Source organism: Lissotriton helveticus, chromosome 1_1, assembly GCF_964261635.1.
Source record: "Lissotriton helveticus chromosome 1_1, aLisHel1.1, whole genome shotgun sequence".
Lineage (NCBI taxonomy): Eukaryota > Metazoa > Chordata > Amphibia > Caudata > Salamandridae > Lissotriton > Lissotriton helveticus.
In genome coordinates this window covers 2,073,167,481-2,073,186,300 of record NC_136057.1, presented here as the reverse complement: position 1 = coordinate 2,073,186,300, position 18,820 = coordinate 2,073,167,481, and the positions used below count along the sequence as shown (strand labels likewise).

At 44.5% G+C, this 18,820-nt stretch overlaps 1 protein-coding gene across 1 annotated transcript in view; it reads right to left on the bottom strand.

The window, feature by feature from the left end:
- Positions 1 to 18,820, bottom strand: part of LOC144776444 (putative ferric-chelate reductase 1) — a 321,596-nt gene that overhangs the window by 23,012 nt on the left and 279,764 nt on the right. Inside the window, exon 14 of the mRNA XM_078659268.1 lies at positions 18,203 to 18,261. Within this exon, the coding sequence (XP_078515394.1) occupies positions 18,203 to 18,261 (59 nt within the window). The remainder of the gene's footprint in view (positions 1 to 18,202; positions 18,262 to 18,820) is intronic.

Sequence of the window (18,820 nt, the reverse complement as noted above, 5' to 3'; positions counted from 1 at the left end):
CTTGTTAACGAAGTGCTGAATGAACTCTAGATAGAGGAGCAGAAAGAATGTGCGAGAAAGAGAAAAAGAAGGGGACATCAGGCCACAGAAGCATTAAGAGGGAGCGCCTGCATATGCAGAAGAGACGATTGTAAGCAGAGGACAGTGTGGGTTTGAGGGACGGAAATGTTGAAAAGGCACAAGAAAGAAATTGTGCTTGAAGACCTGAAGTGAACTAATATGAGAGAGGCAGGAAGAGTGCATGAGAGAGCATTTGAGAGGTGTGAGAATAGGAGAGAGGGAGAGAGAGAGAAAGGAACAAGAGGCTAGGAGAGGAGAGCGAGTTGAGCAGACTCCCTAGATTTATCACAGGAACAAAATGTGTGTGTGAATATACACAAAACACAGCGCTTGGAGAAGATCAATAGGATACGGCAGGAACAAAAGATCCCCACTAAAGAGCCCCTTTATGGGTGCCCGTCGGGTATTGCACCGCCGCCCCGACGAGGGGCGAGCCCATATGATGAAGCATGACACCTAGCTTGCTGGGTGTGTGAGGTCTCTAGTTGCGAAAAGGATGATCCCCCTCCTGTGTGCCTTCACTCACTTTCGTTTTCAACTGTCCAGGGGAACTGCGTACTCCTTCTTTTGTGATACTCCAATATAGACAAAGCACAGCGCTTGGAGAAGATCAATAGGATAGTGTTTTGCTTGCAGTACAGATATCTGGCTGCATAAGTACAAGGGGGCTTATTTATGAGCCCCTGAGTCACTTTTGCGCCACTGATGCGTCACTTTTTGTGATGCACCAGTGGCGTAAAAAATGCGCCATGTTGCGCCATATTTACGAAGTGACGCATCTAGGTACATACGTCACTTCGTAAACCCCGGTGCTATATTATAACTGCGCCAGGTATAATGTATGGAGGGTGGGCGTTCCCCCGCAAGAAAGGGTCATAGGAGTGGCGCAGCGAAGTCTATGAGATTTCGCTGCGCCACTGCTAGGACACCAATGCGTCAAAACCTTACGCCTGCCTCATGGCAGGCGTAAGGGTGACGCAGGCCCTTTCACATGTGGCTTGCCCCATGTGAAAGGAACACTGCTGGAGTTGTGTCAGGCTTCCGACACAACTCCAGCTATGCGCCACTTTTTAAGCTGACAGATACATCAGTTATACTGACATATCTGTCCTTCCTTGTGACATGATGCATCATATTGTAAATATGACGCATCATTGGTGTCGCAAGGAGGGCGCATGTAAATGAGGCCCACAATATTTACAGCTCTGTGTCTGATTGTATTTAATAAGTGATGCAAATTGTGCTTTTCAGCTGAAGACATCATTTACAGCCGTTGGTTGAACAAGTTCAAGACAATAAACATAACAAAGCTCAGCTAGAAGCTAAGGCAAAAGAAACAAGAACCATCAAAATAATAATTTTAAAACAACGTAAACAATTTGCAATAGTACTGCCAAAAGCGGCACCTTCAAATATTACATTGGACCAGAGACTGGGAGGCCCTTTTCATTCTTTACTTAGCATGAAAGGTGTGTGAAATGGATCTTGCAGTGGGCGTTCCGCAGCAGCACCCACTGCTTTTAGATGCTGCCCCGTATTTACAAGAATGGGGCAACGCCAAAAACTAAGGGCAGGTAAAACCTGGTCTTGGGATATTTTTCTCATTCTGCAACTCACATAGAAAACAGGAAATCACCTTTAAAGATTGTTTATGTGCAGGAAGGTGTCCCTTCCTGCACATAAACAATCACCCCTGCAGCACAGGCACCCTTGCAACATGGTGCTAGGGTGCCTGTGTTAGCGCTAGGCATCTTTTTTTAGCGCCAGCACTAGGTGAAAAGCAGGGGAGCGTCATATTTTTGTAAATACAGTGCATCCCTGTATTTTAAAAAAAATCGGAGCGCAGCGTTACCAATTTTGGTGTACCGCTGCGCTCCGACATTTTATTATAAATATCCTCTGCTGTTTGCTCTTCTACCACAAAAAAAAAACGATGATTCATTGTTAATTTGAAGTTAGCAGTGAATGGCTACTGTATTGCATCTGCGAAAAGTATTTTTTCTTGTAAATATAGCTTAAAAACAAAAAAAAGCAAAGCTATTAAGGCTTATGGGAAATCAACAAAGGAACTGGAAGCCAAAGCATGGGAAGCGATTGCAAAAGAAGAGACGGAAGACTCGAGTGAATCACTTGAGAGTGTAAATAACACAGGAACGTAAAAACAATGGGGCATATTACCAAGCAATAGCGATAATTATCGCTATTGCTTGGTTAGAGATAAAATTTTACCGCAAAGCTGCGGCGATTTTTATCGCAGATAAACCTTGGTATTACCAAGGTTTATCGCAAATGCGATAAAAAACGGCCGCAATGCATGAATATCACTGAAAAGTCAGCGATATTCATGCATTACCGAGCTAATGCTCTTAGCCATGTTATCCACCTCCCATTGGATAACATGGCTAAGAACTGCTCAGGGCAGGTGTTAGCTTTTGGAGATATTTGCGCTTAGCGCGAATATCTCCAAAAGTTGGTAATAGGAGATAGCGATGTTAGCGACTGTTTCCAGTCGCTAACATCTTGGCACGCCCACTTTGCATATCATTAGTGATAAATATCACTGACATGCAAAGTGGGGCCCAAGATGGTCACTATCTCCTACTAGCTGACTCTAACTGGTGTTAGTGACAGCTTGGTAATAGGGAGATAATTTTATCTCCGCTTTCTTGGCTTTTAAAGCCAAAAAAGCGGAGATAAACCCCCTTGATAATATGCCCCAATGTGTTCAAAAGTAACTGCACAGCAAAAATGAAAAACAAATTGCAGAGAAAGAGTGTTGGCTTAAAATGAAATGGCTGTTGAGGCAAGTGAATATGGCTGTAGTAGAACTGGGCTGCCAGGGGGAGAAGCACAGCATGGCACTGTAACTGAGATTGGCAGCATGTAAACACATGCACTCCCAAGGACTGAAAAGTATGGTACAGGCCTGCTTAGTTGAAAATTAATGCACGTCAGGAAGGGTTCCGGGCTCTCCCTGCTACTCCTGAAGATGCTGACACCATTGTCATGAACCCGGCCCTCTGTATGACTGAACCTGTGCTCCGCTGACACAATGTGACAGGAAACAAACACATGCCCCCTCCCACCCCACCTGAGACCTGCAGGAGATATTAAAGTCATTTTATTGACTACAGCATGTCTTGCAGACAGCAGGTTCACGCCACTAGGCTCGAACACGTGGGAGCAAGCACGTCATGCTTTGAATTACACACTTGACCCCGTGGTAGCCTTACTCTGTCCCGGTGTAAAATAATTTTAAATTTGTCGTAACATTTATGAATAGGGCCGCTCCATCACCAGAAAGGCATGTAGTGAATTAATGTGTGGAGCGGAATGGACCAAGATTTTATGGCAGGGCATGTCAGTGAAGGACAAATGGGGGGTGTAATTAATCAGAAGCAGAGGTGAATCTAAGAGTAACCGAGATAAGGCACATTTGTCTTAACCTTGTTCCTTAAATACGAACTATCATGAGAATGGCGGCTGCACCTTGATATGTTAACCTGAGTGGTAATCTGTGAGTCTCTTTAAGGGGTTAAGGATGCAGCCACTCTACAGGGGAGGCTGACCAAGTGCTCCATGAGACGGAGCCTGTCATGGAAGTTGCACCTGGGGAGTAGGGGTGCATGGTTAGTAGGAGTCAGGACGCCCATGGTCAAGGTTGAGATCCTCATTCAAAAAATTGTGTTAACACTCAGGGAGGTAGCAGTCTCCATTGCAGTGAGCCCTTGAGTCAGTCAGTACAAGGCCTGGTAAAAGGAAACCTATGAGCGAAATGTAGATTCGGATGGAAAAGAACCATTACTGATATTTTTTCCGAAGGACGCAGAAACCACAGGAAGGGTGAACATGTCAGGAATAATTGGCAAAGATTTGGCAAGAAACAAGATGAATTCTTTCATGAAAACCTTGTCTTGACTTTGTTTGGTTCCAATAAAGTGTCTCAGAAGCTTTCAAATGAGTGAACCTCGACCATATCCTGAATACAAATGGAGGCCCTCTGTTGAGAGTTACTTACATCAGACCTATCTGCTGGCAGAAATGTAGAGATAGCTCCTATTTTTTTTTTAAGTGTTCCCTCCAAATGTAGGGTTAATTGCGCACCCCGATAATATAAAATGTGTCAGGCGTAGAACTGAACGATGAATGAAGCATGCCACACAGTGCTGTGGGTGAGGGTACTTTTTAAGAAATAATGAGTATTTATACATTTCTGCCAGGAAACACGCTCGATTGAAGTAATTCCCAACCGAGAGCCTCGCCCTTAATCATACGTATGTATGAGCGTTTTGGGAAGTTGAGGCATTCTTCCTATAATCTTTTTGGCACGTTTTTGATTTTGGACAAGTCCCCAGTATCCAGCCCTGCTCACCGCTCCTGTTTTGTAATGTTGACTTTCATTAACCGTGTGACCTTAATCAAACCTATAGGCCTTTGGCTTTCTCCCAGACACACTATATTTCCTGTTCAGGTAAGGAGTTCGATTGCTTAACCTGCGTTGCTGTTAAAACAAAATTGGTTTGATGACCGTTTTTACTTATGAAATCTAATAACACATTATCCTCATATCCGAGTTTCGGGAATGGTGCTGTGATTGCGCATCTTCCAGTAACTCCACCTTGCGATATTGCAAACTGTAATTAGGCAATTACCGCACCAAATTAACATCCACCTAGAAGTGAGAATATCAATTTTCCACCTACAGTTATGGGGCAATAAGTCTCAGAATGGTGTTTAAACAGTACTAGTAAAATAGAAATAGTCAACTTCATTAAACGTGGACTGTTAGTAGCTTTGAACACGATCGGTAATGTACCGAATGGACTTTTCTTTACCTTAAAGCTATGCTGACATAATACCTGTTTATTGCTGTCAGAAAATATGGCATATTTAGAGTGACAATGGATGCCCAGTTGGTACTTCAGCCTGCACAACAACTGGTTCCAGGTGCAAGGAGTAAAGCCGTATTTACCACGAAAGCCATCATACGTAAGGGATAGATGGGGCACAGAGTTATCTCAATATAGTAAAGAAACAACGTAGGCAAGAAAGGTGATGATACAGGAAAACTGCAAAATCCTGTCATATTCACTAGATTTGGCCCATTTGCCAGGGGGCACACGCCCTGTGCTACCCCAGACCTTCCAGCCACCAGCGTCTTGTGTTTTGGACCTTTATTCAGTACAGGCCAAAAGGACCCAGCTGGCAAAGTGCTGTTGACTGTTGGCTGAAATCCCAGGACTTGTTAAAGGAGTCACACATGAAGTGACTCCACCTAATGCCCATGCATATTATGGAAAGCCAGTAGAAAGGCAATGTAACACCTGAGGGATTGCAGCAAGGTGCATAGCAAATTTCCCGTGTCAGGAAAGTTACAGAACACTGTTTACAAGGCAAACAAGCATTCTGAACTTCAACCTGGAAAACTACCAGCCAAGAGTAAATCGTCTCCCTTGTCTCAAAAGATTCAGGTGTAGAAAAGAAACACCGGGAATCTTTCGTACTGGGGGCCTCAGGTACCGCGGAACCTTTGATAGCAGAATATGTCAGTTGTGCTCTGTTAGAGCCACAATGGCTGCCAAGTGTCCCCATTTCACGTGTGACTCCGTCAGCCAGTCCTGAGATTTGTAATCCTGATTTTAGCAGAAGTATGAGTTTAATCATCCAAATATGCAAAATGCTGTTCACTAAAACCCAGGACTCTCTAGGTGTTTCACGCATTACATGAGAGCACATACCAGCTTCAAGTGTCTAAAATGGATCATTCGTGTAAACTCGGGTACAAGTGGCATCAATATGGAACTGGAAAATTCCAGAGCAACTTTAACAATGGTGTCCATCCCAGACAGGCTTTGTGTTGGACTTGGCCATCTCTGCAGGATCACCCCCAAACCGTTAGCCTTCACCCCTTTTCTGAATTTGATTTTGTTGGCATTAGAACTTTGTGCACTTTGCCACAAGGCAAACAAGCATTCTGAACTTCAACCTGGAAAACTACCAGCCAAGAGTAAATCGTCTCCCTTGTCTCAAAAGATTCAGGTGTAGAAAAGAAACACCGGGAATCTTTCGGATTGGGGTCCTCAGGTACCGCGGAACCTTTGATAGCAGAATATGTCAGTTGTGCTCTGTTAGAGCCACAATGGCTGCCAAGTCTCCCCATTTCACGTGTGACTCCGTCAGCCAGTCCTGAGATTTGTAATCCTGATTTTAGCAGAAGTATGAGTTTAATCATCCAAATATGCAAAATGCTGTTCACTAAAACACAGGACTCTCTAGGTGTTTCACGCATTACATGAGAGCACATACCAGCTTCAAGTGTCTAAAATGGATCATTCGTGTAAACTCTGGTACAAGTGGCATCTATATGGAACTGGAAAATTCCAGAGCAACTTTAACAATGGTGTCCATCCCAGACAGGCTTTGTGTTGGACTTGGCCATCTCTGCAGGATCACCCCCAAACCGTTAGCCTTCACCCCTTTTCTGAATTTGATTTTGTTGGCATTAGAACTTTGTGCACTTTGCCACTGCTAACCAGTGCTAACGTTTGTGTGCTCTCTCTCCAAAACAAGGTAAAAGTGGTCTACACCTCATTGGCACATTTAATTTACTTATAAGTCTGTAGTATAAGTACCTAGGGTGTGTAAATGAAATGCTACTAGTGGGCCTGCAGCTCTCGTTGTGCCACCACCTAGTGTAGCACTTTAAAACGTGCCTCAGGCCTGCCATTGCAGTCTGTAGGGCACTTTTAAACCTTTTTCCAGGCCTAAACCTTCCTTTTTGATACTTATAAGTCGCTACTGTTGTACACCCTAAAAACTGATAGGCAGAGTGCATTGTATTTGAAAAGCAGGACATGTGGTCTTTGGTTTTACATATTCTGGTACCGGAACACTCCTAAATTCGTTTTTTCACTACTGTCAGGACTATCTCTCCCATTGGGTAACGTTCAGTTAACTAAGTGCATTCAATAAGTGCTAATGATTGATTAGGAGACGTTGGGATGGAAAAGTCCTCTACATAGTAAAGATGTGTACTGTGCCCGGAGTGCAAAACTGTATTGTTGTCTGGATCACTAATGCTATTTTTTTTAGGTCATAAGTGAACATGAATCATGTGTGTGCATCATAGCCTGGCTCATGAATTGTGATCTTGCTGGTCTGGGAGGGGCGCCCAAAGCACCACCCTCATGGTAGTGGAAGGCTGCTGCTTTCACCCGAAGTTAAACAGAAAAAGTGCAGTGGTGGCAGCATATCATGTCATGCTCAGTAGTTTTAACCAGGTTCTTTTTACCCTGAGGCTACAGGCTCACTCACCTTGTTAAAAGTTCTTCTGCTGTGTGTTTAACTCCCTCTTGGCCTATATCAGGTTGATGTAGAAGTGCCTGCATAGTGAAAACGAGCCAAGTGCATGTGAGCGCGCAAGACATACACTACACAGAGGGTGCAGTGTGGAACAGGGTGCAAATGGTAAATTACTGTGCATTGGCAGAGGGTGTTTAGAATGACACACTCTGGTGCAATACAGAGAGACTGTAGTATTGAACAGTGTGCACAGACTGCGCGGGCTACATGTGGAAATTCTGGTGGTAGCATGGCACATGGGCACAAAAATACTAGACGGTGGAGTGCGCTGTGAATGTATGCTCAGTGCAGAAATGTCTGCACTGGCACTGTTAAAAATGGGGGTCTCTAGTTGGCAGGTTGTTACCCTGTCCAAGTAGGGACCCTTCTTCCTAGTCAGGATAAAGGGGTAACACTTCTTATCCCCTTAGTAGCTTGTCACGAGCAGTCAGGCTTATCTAAGAGGCAGTTTGCAAAGCATTTGCACATAACCAACAGTAATGCAGTGAAAACACTGTGAAAGGTCCCCACTCCAGCTTTAGAAACAACTACAATATGTTATCTGTGCAAAACAAGACCAAAACGATGATAATCCGCCAAACAGTTCTTTAAAATTTTGATAAGCAGAAATCGACTTAAAATACAGTTCCTTGAAGCTGATAGCTCCATCCTGGGCTATCACGGTGTAATGAACAACAAATCCAAACTATTCTGGCTGACCGCAGCATTGCGGGACAGCTATGGTGTCGGGAAGACCCGTAAAACAGTACCTTTAGAAATGCAGAGCATCAGGGACCTTGCGGTGTGCTTCGAAGAGCCGGTGTTTGAAGGCATCAGTTCTGGAGGTCCGTGCAGGAGTTGTCGGGCCCTTGAAGTCACTCGCATTGCAGATCAAACTCCGTGCAGTTGATGTCAGAAACAGCAGCATTGCCGTGCATCGGGGCTGTGGTGTGAAGTGCAGTGGTGTGGCGTCCGGTGCCCTTAGGTTGAGGTGCAGGCAGTGACTTGGTGATGGTTGTCCAGTGGCTTTGGTGATAACAGGGCTGCAGTGCAAGGTGTGGCAGTGCTCAACATGGTGCTAGCAGGTTACGGTGCAAGCAGAAGTGTCTTCGTTGGTGAGGTGCTGTCGTCGGCTGATTAATTGGAGTTGATGCCGCTGGCATCGATGGGCCAAGGTTGCGGTGTGAGACAGGGTGGTGCATTGAGTAACCTATGAGTGAAGTTCCCAAACCACAGTGCAGGAAGCGGCATCGATGTCAGCTTGGAGCGTCCTTGTTGTAAAACCAGGGCTGCGGTGCGAAGCGGGACTTTGCTCTGTGTTCTCAATGAGCAGTGTCCAAAGACCATGGTGCAGGGAGCGGTGTTGGTGACAGCGTCAAGCATCATCGGGGATAACAAGGTGGTGGTGTAAAGTGAGGTGGTGCGGAGTGCAGTGTCCAAAGGTTACGTGCTAGCTATGGCTTGGTGGCAGCATCGGGCGTTGTCGTCGGCAGTCACAGCACGTGCAGGTAACAGTGGTAGGGTTGTGGTACCCCGGTGGGGGGGTTCAGACGGAGGAAGATGAGGGAAATTAATTATTAATTTAATTTTCCCTCTGCATCATCCCTCGAAATCCCCCCCCCACCCGGCCCCACTGCCACACCGCTGTTACTTGCACGAACAGCGGCTGGTCGTTGGTGAGACCAGGGTTGCGGTGGGAAGTGCAGCAGTGCCCTCTGCAGTGCCTTCAGGTCATGGACCCATCAGCCGCATCTTTAACAGCATCGGGTTACCTTTTTCCTCTGGCAGATGAGACATTCAGTTCCTGAAGCCGGCAACCAGGGAGAGTTGAAGTCTTTAGGATGTCCCTGAAACTTCCAACAGGAGAAAAGCTCTACATAATGCCTTTGGAGATACTTAGAATGTAGGAAGGACCCAGGGGAGGGAGACAGCTTTGTATGAGGCAGTGACAGTCACTTCAGGCGCAAGTGATAACTTCTCCCACTACTCTAAATGCAGCCAGGACTATTCAGCCTGGCTATGAGTCACCCAGGAAAGGCAGGACACACCTAAACCCCCCTTGTGTCTGTCCAGTGTGAATGCACATCCCCTGCTCCTGTCACTCTAAACCCAGACAGGGAACACACAAAAGGCAGAGGCACACAGAATGGTTAGACAAGTAAGTACCCACTTTCTAAAAGTGGTATTTTCAAACATATAATATAAAAATCATCTTTACTAAAACATGTATTTTTAAATCCTGAGATCAGGCATACTAAACTCTATACTCCATCTTGTCCCAATGGAATGTTAGGCTTGTAAGATGTTACAAGGTAATCCCCATGTTAGCCTATGGAAAAGATAGCCTTTCAATAGTTATACACAAACTGCACAGTATTTCACTATTAGGACATGCAACACACACCTGTACATGTCCTAACATTCAAATACAAGGCTCCCTGTCCACAGTGGTACCTTGGGCCTACCTGAGGGGTGTCTTACATATAAGAAAAGGGAATGTTTGGGCCTGGCAAGTGGGTGCACTTGCCATGTTGACATGGCAGTAAACACTGTGCACGGACACTGCAGTGACAGGTCGGAGACACCTTTGAAAAGCTGCCTGTGTGTGTCACATAATAAGTGCTGCAGGCCCACTAGCAGCATTTGATTTACAGACCCTTTGCACACATGTGAACATTACTGGGGATTTAGTAGTAAATCAGATAAGCCAATCATTGAAACACCAATCCATTAACACAATTTACATGGAGAGCATATGCACTTTAGCACGAATGTATGAAGTTACAACGCATGCATTTACAACGCATGCCTTTACAACGCAATTTTTACACCGTAACATGCTTTACAACACACTCCATTACATCGCATAACACTACATCACATTTCTAGAAACTACCTTTACAACGCATTCCAAACATCGCATTATACCTTTACAACGCATACCATTACAGTGAATTTAAGGTGAGTATTGGATAGTTTAGGGGTAATTACTATTCTAACTCCAGGGGGTGCAACAGTAGGGAAAGTGTTGGATAGTGTAGGGATAAAACTTACTATTCTAACTCCAGGGGGTGCAACAGTAGGGTAAGTTTTGGATTTTGTAGGGGTACTATGCGTTGTAATGCTATGCGTTGTAATGCTATGCGTTGTAATGCGTGCGATGTAGTGACATGCGATGTAGTGTCATGTGATGTAGTGTCATGCATTGTAATACCTGTGTTGTAGAGACATGCGTTGTAAATGATGTTGCGATGTAATGACTGCGTTGTAAGTGTAGTGCAATGTAATGGTTGCGTTGTAAAGGATACTTCCCATTTAGCACTGAATAGTAGTGGTAAAGTGCCCAGATTCCTAAAACCAGTAAAAACAAGGTAAAAAACAGGAGGTCAAAAAGCAAAAAAGTCTCGGGTAACCCATTGAAAAAGCCAAGTCCAACAGGTACATTACCACAATGACCTTGGGTTCCATTTTGGGAAGCCCAGGCCTGCCTGGTGAAAACATGAAGAACAGAGGAGTCTCCCCAAGCAGAACGGTATATTTCTGTACTCCTGTAAGCTGAGTGAGACAAGCACTCGGTGAGAGGGAGCCAGGCTCTCCCTGTGCATTTCACCAGGCTCTTTGATTCAGTGACTTATCACAAGGAAAGGGCCTGGACACATCTCAGGAAGAGGGCGATGAGGCTGATAATGAAATCGTAAAGGATAGGGCTCAGGGCTCGGGGTTAACCTTTGATGCGCAGGTCACTGTCACTGACATCCAGATGTGGAACTCAGGTCGTTCCTATGAATCTTGTTGTGGTTTAATCAGCTTCAGAGTCCTGCTTGCTGTGACAGAAATTTTTCAAAAGGAAGGATGATGAGGAGAGACGTCCATATCAAAGTAGCAGAACCCCTACATAAAGCTTCAAAGGTTCAGACCCTAAATCATATTTTTTGTCTGGAAAAGAAGTTGTCATCTGCCAAGCAGCCAGACGGGATGCATGAAGAGGGGAAGCTCTGCAAGACTTCTGCCTGTGATGAGGACTAGGGGCCTAGCCTGCTAGTTTCCCTGCTGGGTGAGGGGACATCACCCAGGGAAACCAAGATCACCTTCCCTGGAGTCTGCAGCAGCAGTACCTACCTACTCTCCAAGGACAGTGTGCCCATGAGGGAGAGGAATACCGTGGGGGACTAGCAAAATCCATATTGGAGCCCAGACATGTAGGGCTCACGGATGAGGTGTGCTGCACCGATCGGTCCGTTGCCCGTGTGCTGCATTGTGAAGTTTGGTGACCCCGTATGCCAAGAGGGGCCACCATGCACCAGAGACAGCGCCACATCATATGGGCTGTTGCCCAAGTGCAGTGTTGTGGAAGTTGGCAACCCTGTATGCCAGGAGGGGCTGCCATGTGCCAAGAAACTGTGCCACATTGATTGAGCCATCACCTGTATGTGGGAAGTTGCTGCAACGCTGTGTGCCAGGAGGGGCCATAGTGGAGGCAACTTGCTGCCAGCGTGTCCGGACAGTGAGGTTCATTGGAGTGGCCCTGTATGCCAGGAGGAGCCACTGAAAGCACTGAGACCGGAGGTCCAGGTCATTGCCGGAGACCCAAAATGCTGCTACATCCAAGACAAGGGTTGTTTTGTATCCGAGGAGGCGCGAGGACAGAGGAGACACTATCAGAGCCCCACAAGAGTAGGGAGACTGTACCCATCCCAGAGCGAGGAAGAACAAGACTTACTGTGTGTGGCGTAGCCGGAGCAACTCTGATCATGAGGATGCTGGTAAGCACGGCTCAGGAGAGAGAGCTGGCACCTGGCAGGAGCTGCATATGTGAACATGTGCCGATCCAGGCCAAGAACACACTGTACCACTGCTACGGCTCATACTGCCCGAACAGGTACATTGAAAACTGGGCCAACCAGACCCTAGGGGATATACCCTCTTTGGTTTTTGCAACCCTACTTGAACTTTAAGTGACTAAAACGTATTGACTGAGTCCAAGAGGTGGACACCCAGTGAACAGGGCCTATTAGTTTACATTTCCTTTATATTGCCATGTGAGTGGGGAATAACAACACCGCCCGTTACATGGGACATTTGACCTGACAACTACTAGGGTGCCTACCTCCAGGGGGGCTGTTTCATTGCTTATTGAATGTCGTTTACTTTTTCATGTGTGGAATTAGAAATTAAAATACTTCTTTTATACAAAATAAGTATTTGACTGGACATTGATTTGTGGAATGCGCTATTTGCATGTTCAGATATGAGTTGTATTCACTGATCTGTTTCTACACTTCACTCTGAGGGAGCTTTGACTGCTCAAGCTACACTACATATTGAGAGTCAAGTGCAGAAGGAGGTGTTTGACCCAGGTGAGTTGGACCCATAGTAGGAGGGGCCCTAGGACTTCAGGTGTACAAGGCCTTAACCCCCTCGATTGTGCCCAATAACCCATGTGTGCCCTGTGGCTCTCTGAAAAGGGTTCTTACAGGAGCAGATAAGGATGTCAAGTTTGAAGTAAAATAAATTGTAATTTATAATCCTCTTTAATGTAGAGTTTTGAAAATGCCATTTTTAGAAAATTGGTATTTTTCTTCCCACACATTTGTAAGGCCTTCTAGGTGTTTCCAGCTGCCTGAGTCTGTTAATGGCTCAAACATTACAAATGCGTATAGGGCCCAGACGGTGAACAATAGGGGACTAAGTTTGGTCAGGATGGGCAATCCTGTCAGGATGGCTTGGGGTGGAACTGTGCCCTGCACCTCTGACATTTAAAAGAGCTGGGCCTTCAACACACACAGGATCCAAGCACACTAGCTTTTTGTCTCTCCAGACTTTTTGGAGCATTGACAGGAGAAGGGAAGAACTTTCCTGAACAAGGTGTGGGGGTACCCTAGGGAATAGCCCTACTTCAAAGGCTGGCATTAGGTGTAAATATTAGATCTCCATAAACACTTGTCAGTAAACTCCTGAACCTGCGGAGGACCCCAGGAAGTACTGATGTGTACCCCAGAGGACTGCCCTGCTGTTCGATGTCTGCTTTGTGCCTCAGAGGACTGTCCTGCTGCAACCAGAGGACTGCCCTGCTGCTTGAGGGCTGCCTTGCTCCTTGAACCCAGGACTACCAGAGTGACAGGCTAGTTGGCTGGCTTCCTGTGTGAGCTACTGTGGGCATAACAAGTTCCAAAGAAATTGAACAATATATGTGGCCTTTGCTGGAGTGAGTTCCGATCTCCTGAGGGGTGCCCATCCTGTCCTTGACCCTTAGTAGTGGTGTGGAAAGTGCTGATCCTGATTAACCATAAAAGTAGGAACTTGAAAATAAAGTGGCCTGAGAACTGCCGATCTGCCCAAAATGCATCATTGGTCGGCCTGACTTTGCGGAAGCTCCTGCTACTTTGTTCTCCCCAGAATCAAATCCTTTTCAGCAGAACCTTCAAGCCACAATATTGGGCTCGTAGTGCCCTTGACACGTACAGCCTGCAGCTTTGCCCCACTGGAGATTTTTGGATTTAAAAAAAGTGACAAAGTTAGAAGGCAGAAATCCGCACTGCGACTCAGTCCAGCGGCTCCGTGAGGATGATGCCTCCTACTTGGACACCACCGGCTGCCTTGCCCTACTGAACTTTACCTTCTCCGGAACATTTCTTCACAGTTTCTTCTAAGTTTGAAGGTATGCTGAGATTTGGCCCCATCCACCTCGTGTAGCCGAACCACTTTCTATTGCATTCAGCCATAACATTTTACTTTACCCTGTTGCTTTGATCTTTTTTTATCCTAGTTTTGGTGTCATTTTATTTAGTGCATTTTACTTCATTATTCTTAATTGTTGTGGGATTTTTCTTGTGTGATTTTGTTTTTTACCTTATAACTGTTTATGTGCTGCATAAATACTTTACTCAATGCCTCCAAGTTAAGCCTGGCAGCTTTTGTGCCAAGCTACCAGAGGGTTAATCACAGGTTGACACAGTGACTTTCGTGGTTCACCCTGACAAGGTTTGTGCTTACTTGAGTAGGTTCACCCCAGCTAACCAATAACCCATGTTCTTACACCTCAGTCACAAAGGCACAACATTACACCTACAATGCCCTTGGAGGCATAGTTTTCTCTAAAGATGCTCTACGAAGATCAAATACTACTTGTGAGGGCCAATCACTGCTGAATACCCCCCTGACAAATAGCACAGAAACATATATACTTACAAATTAATATCGCTGCAGCAATTTGAATGCCATGCATGTTGGCAAGATATCAATAAAACTGAGAACCTATTCTAGCACTCTTTTGAATTAAATTCTCATAATACTACCGGAAGCAGCTGAGTACTACCCGGCTCGCCTAAAAAAACTACGAACCTCCTCGATCTCATCTGATTATTGTAATATAGAACAAAGACGAAAGAATGCACATTTTAGCATGAAATAAAACCGAAAATGGGTGCGAATAAATCTCACAAAAATCTTGCTATGAATATTTAATAAACTGCTGTTACAACCGTTCGACCTGGGCTTGTCCGCATTTGCAAAAAAAGAAGGAAACTGAAGTAATCCTAGGAATGTATAACAAGGTTAAACAAGCATTTACAATGTAATAGGTCTCGCATTTGTGAGAGTTTGGGCAATTGGCAGTGACTACACCTCTGCTAATGCAGAGAAGCGCCACCCAACTGCTGCTGTGCATCAGTAAAAGAAAGGAAAAATAAAATTACAATAACGCAATGTTATTATCATCATATGCTTCCCTGTTGCGGCAGCATGAGTGCGGGCTGCTCTGCTGACAGAGGAGTGGTGGGCACACTGAGGTGCGCATGATGCTTTTACCAGCCCTCTCGGGATGGCCAAACAGTCATGCGCATTTTAGCATGTTCTCTATGAGGGGTGCATCTAAATAAAAATTGCTTCCAACACTTGTTTTTTTATATTATAATTTGATGGTGAATACCCTACCAAAGCTGTTTTCACATTTTTTGCAGTTTTGTGCCCTATTTGCCTTCGAAATTGGGTCATGTTATTTATTAATGGCAAAAAGTCTTCTAATATGGACAGGAGCAAAACTACGTATGCTACCATCATGACATTTCGGGCATTGTTCAGGATTCAGGATCTACACTTACGCAGGTTTTCCGGGGTCAGGTAGCATGTTCTTGGTTTCGGAAATGTCTGTGAAAAGCTATACTTGGAAGGCCATTTCCATGAATGGTGTGCAACGCCATCAATTTTAATGCCTTTAAATATTTTTATTGCATCAGATCCAGTAATCTCTATTATGAAAAACTGTGTCTGAAAAAAATAACATAATTGCAAACTATGACAAAATATTATTTTGTCACTACTTTGCAACTAGACTCTAATTCCAGTTGGAAGCTTTGTGAACTATGATTCACCTCAAAAGGCTACGGTGAAAAGTATGCCATCAGACAAAAGGCTGGAGGAAAACACCCATATGAATGCTGGCCCAGGATGTAAATCGGATGATGGCTACAAGTTCCTACAGTAGAAATATGGCCCGGGCTGTTATAAACAAGAAAAAAGCAAAAGCTTTGTAGGATGTATGCAGCAGAAGCAGAGTTACTTACTGTGGGCTGGGACTTCTGACTAAAAAGACCGGGCGTAAGGGGGTGCAAGACGCAGGCGTCATTATTGACTGTGCGCCCATGATAGAGCATGCAACAGTAATTCTAAAAGCTAGGAAATATTACACATGGAACATGCAACAACATAAAGTATTTTATTTAAACATAATAATTTCCATTTATCAAATGTTTTTGATAACAAGAAAGCAAAAACTTTGCTGCATGTACACAGCTGAAGCAGAGTTACGTGCTGTAGGTCTGGGGCCTCTGACTCATAAGACCGGTGCCATGTCAATAATCTGAATGTGGGTGCCATGCTGAAACTTAAACCCCCCAGGTTTCCTCATGCTGAACCTTAAAGCATGGTGCCCGGGGGCGGAACGGGTATAAGGAGCTGCGAGACACGGACGCCGTTATTAACACTGTGCGCCCACGGGCGAATGCGCGTAGGTCTGCAGATAATTTAAATAAATAAAAAAACATTTGAGTGCCGAGTGCACAATAAAAGCAAGGAGCAGGGGTGCCACATTAAAGATAAAGCACATTGTGACCAGTTACAAAAAACAACACAAGCACACAAGCCAATAGACCTGGAGGAAAAGTAAGTGTCCTGTTCAGGAACCAATGAAAAGCCAGGAAAGAGAGGAGGCAGAATGTAAACCCCTTGCAGGCCATTACGAACAAAACAAGCCCAACCCCCCTTGAAAGGAAGCCCAAACCAAACAAATATTCTACCAGAAATAGTCCAACTGACAGTGGACATCGAAAAGTGCAAAAAGCCTAAAAAAAATGCAAGCAACGGAGCGGGTGCCACGGTGGGGGAGGCAGCAGTAACACAACTGTGGCAATAAGAGGAGGTGAGACGAAGAATCCTATATTTGAATGTAAGCAGGTAGGGGGGTGAAGCAAAACAAAGACAAACAGTAACACAGCAGGAAACCAAGAAAAAAATGGACCCCAAAAGAACCGATAAAGAACCATAGCAGAATGAGACTGTGATAAGTCCCTGCTCTGTGGGGGGAACAGAAGAGAGAAAGGAGGGACAAAGAGGTAGGACTGACCACTAGCAAGCAAGTTTTTTTAAATGTCACTCGCATAGACAAATAAAAAACAACGGCACAAAGGGGGATGGACTTGAATCCCACAGACAGATTACAGGAGGTCTTGAAGAGACAGCGCATGCGCTGTCTAGCTCGACCTCAAAAAGAATAAGATTACAAGTTCCATCTGTGAATTGTGCCTACATGCTAAAGCTGACGTCTTTAGACTGATGAATCCAGCTCCAAAACTCGGCCTCAGCTCAAGATCCTGTGGCTCTTGTCATATCCTTTAATCTCTCCTGCCTAAAAAACGGTTCTCTTATAAAGCTCTCTTTAGCCTCGGGTGAGGGTCGCACTAGGTCACACTAAAAATAAACTTGATGGCATAAGTAATAAGTAATGTATATCATCAATGACTGCAACACCTTCCATAAACCAAATGCTAACAGAAATGTGACAACATGAAGTGTGTTCTCAATAGGAGGTCTTTCCAAAGCTGTCAACTGCTCCTATGTAATCAAGATGGAGGTCAGCCAGTTGCAGCTTTCAATCAACAGCACTAAGAATGTTGGGACTTACAGGGTTATAGTTCTAATAAGAAAGGAGAAACTCCAGGGCACATAGTATTTTATGATTTAAATCTGGCACTGACTGAAAGGAGGCTTAATGACCACAGCTAGGTGTCATTAGGACCACCAAGTTTAAAAATATTTCGTTTTTTGTTATACCTGTTTTCCCGTATAATTGATGACAGCTCATGTTGCAGAATCATCTTATAAAATATGCATCTTAATTTAAGCAAATAACACCTTCTTTTTAAGTAACTGTTGCTGATCTGCTCGGAAAATGGAGCTAGTGACCAATGTGACTTATTGTCATTTCCATTGACTAGTCTATTTGAATTGCTGTGAAGGTATATATTTAAGTTGAGTTGTCCTGTGTCTGTCTTATATTAGTTCATTTATGACATCTGGCCCCAAGCCATGAGGATATAGTTCCACCGGTCCTGTTTTTGTGGAGAACATAATTAAAATGATAGTTTTCTTCCTATGGGTAATGGGCAATTCAAACACATAATAGAAACTAAAACCACAGGAATGCTAAATAATACGGGATGTAAAAGCAAGCCAACCTGAAAATCACCTGCTCGACATAGTGCAAGCTCTGCAAAACATATTCGCCATTTTCATAAAAGTACCTTACCTGCCAACACCATGATCACAAATGCATTGAAAGCATGGAACCAGTTAAATATGACTCTCCTGTGGAAACAGGTAAAAAAAGGAAAATTATTTAACTACCAAGGAAAACATACAGAATGCATACAGTTTGTAAAATCCTTTCCAACTTCTTGATGACCGTCAATAAAGTTGATGCATATAATAGTTTATGTTTTCCCAAAAATTATGCACCTGGCATTATTTCAACAGCCCTGTCATTAACAGTAGATTTTTTGGCAGCGTCCGTGCCAGTGCTTAACTTGTGCCGGTGGTTACAGGTGGTGGACCCCTGCACCAACTTGTGAGGGCAGGACCTATTTTTCATCAATAGACCCATATCCATAGCAAAAGAGACAAAGGTAGAAAAGGGAGGAAGAAGGAGGAGGAGAAAAATAAGAGCACTATGACAATGGGAGAGTGCAGTGATGAAAAAGAACCTATAAACAGAGAAAACCCACTGTAAGGGTAGGATGACGGGATAAAGACCAATATATGAAACCAATCCTGGTATGAGGCATTGCTGGCATTTGACAGAGCTGGCAGTGAGCTCCTTAGAAACAATCAGACACCTGTAGTTATTTATTTACAAATTAAGCACTCA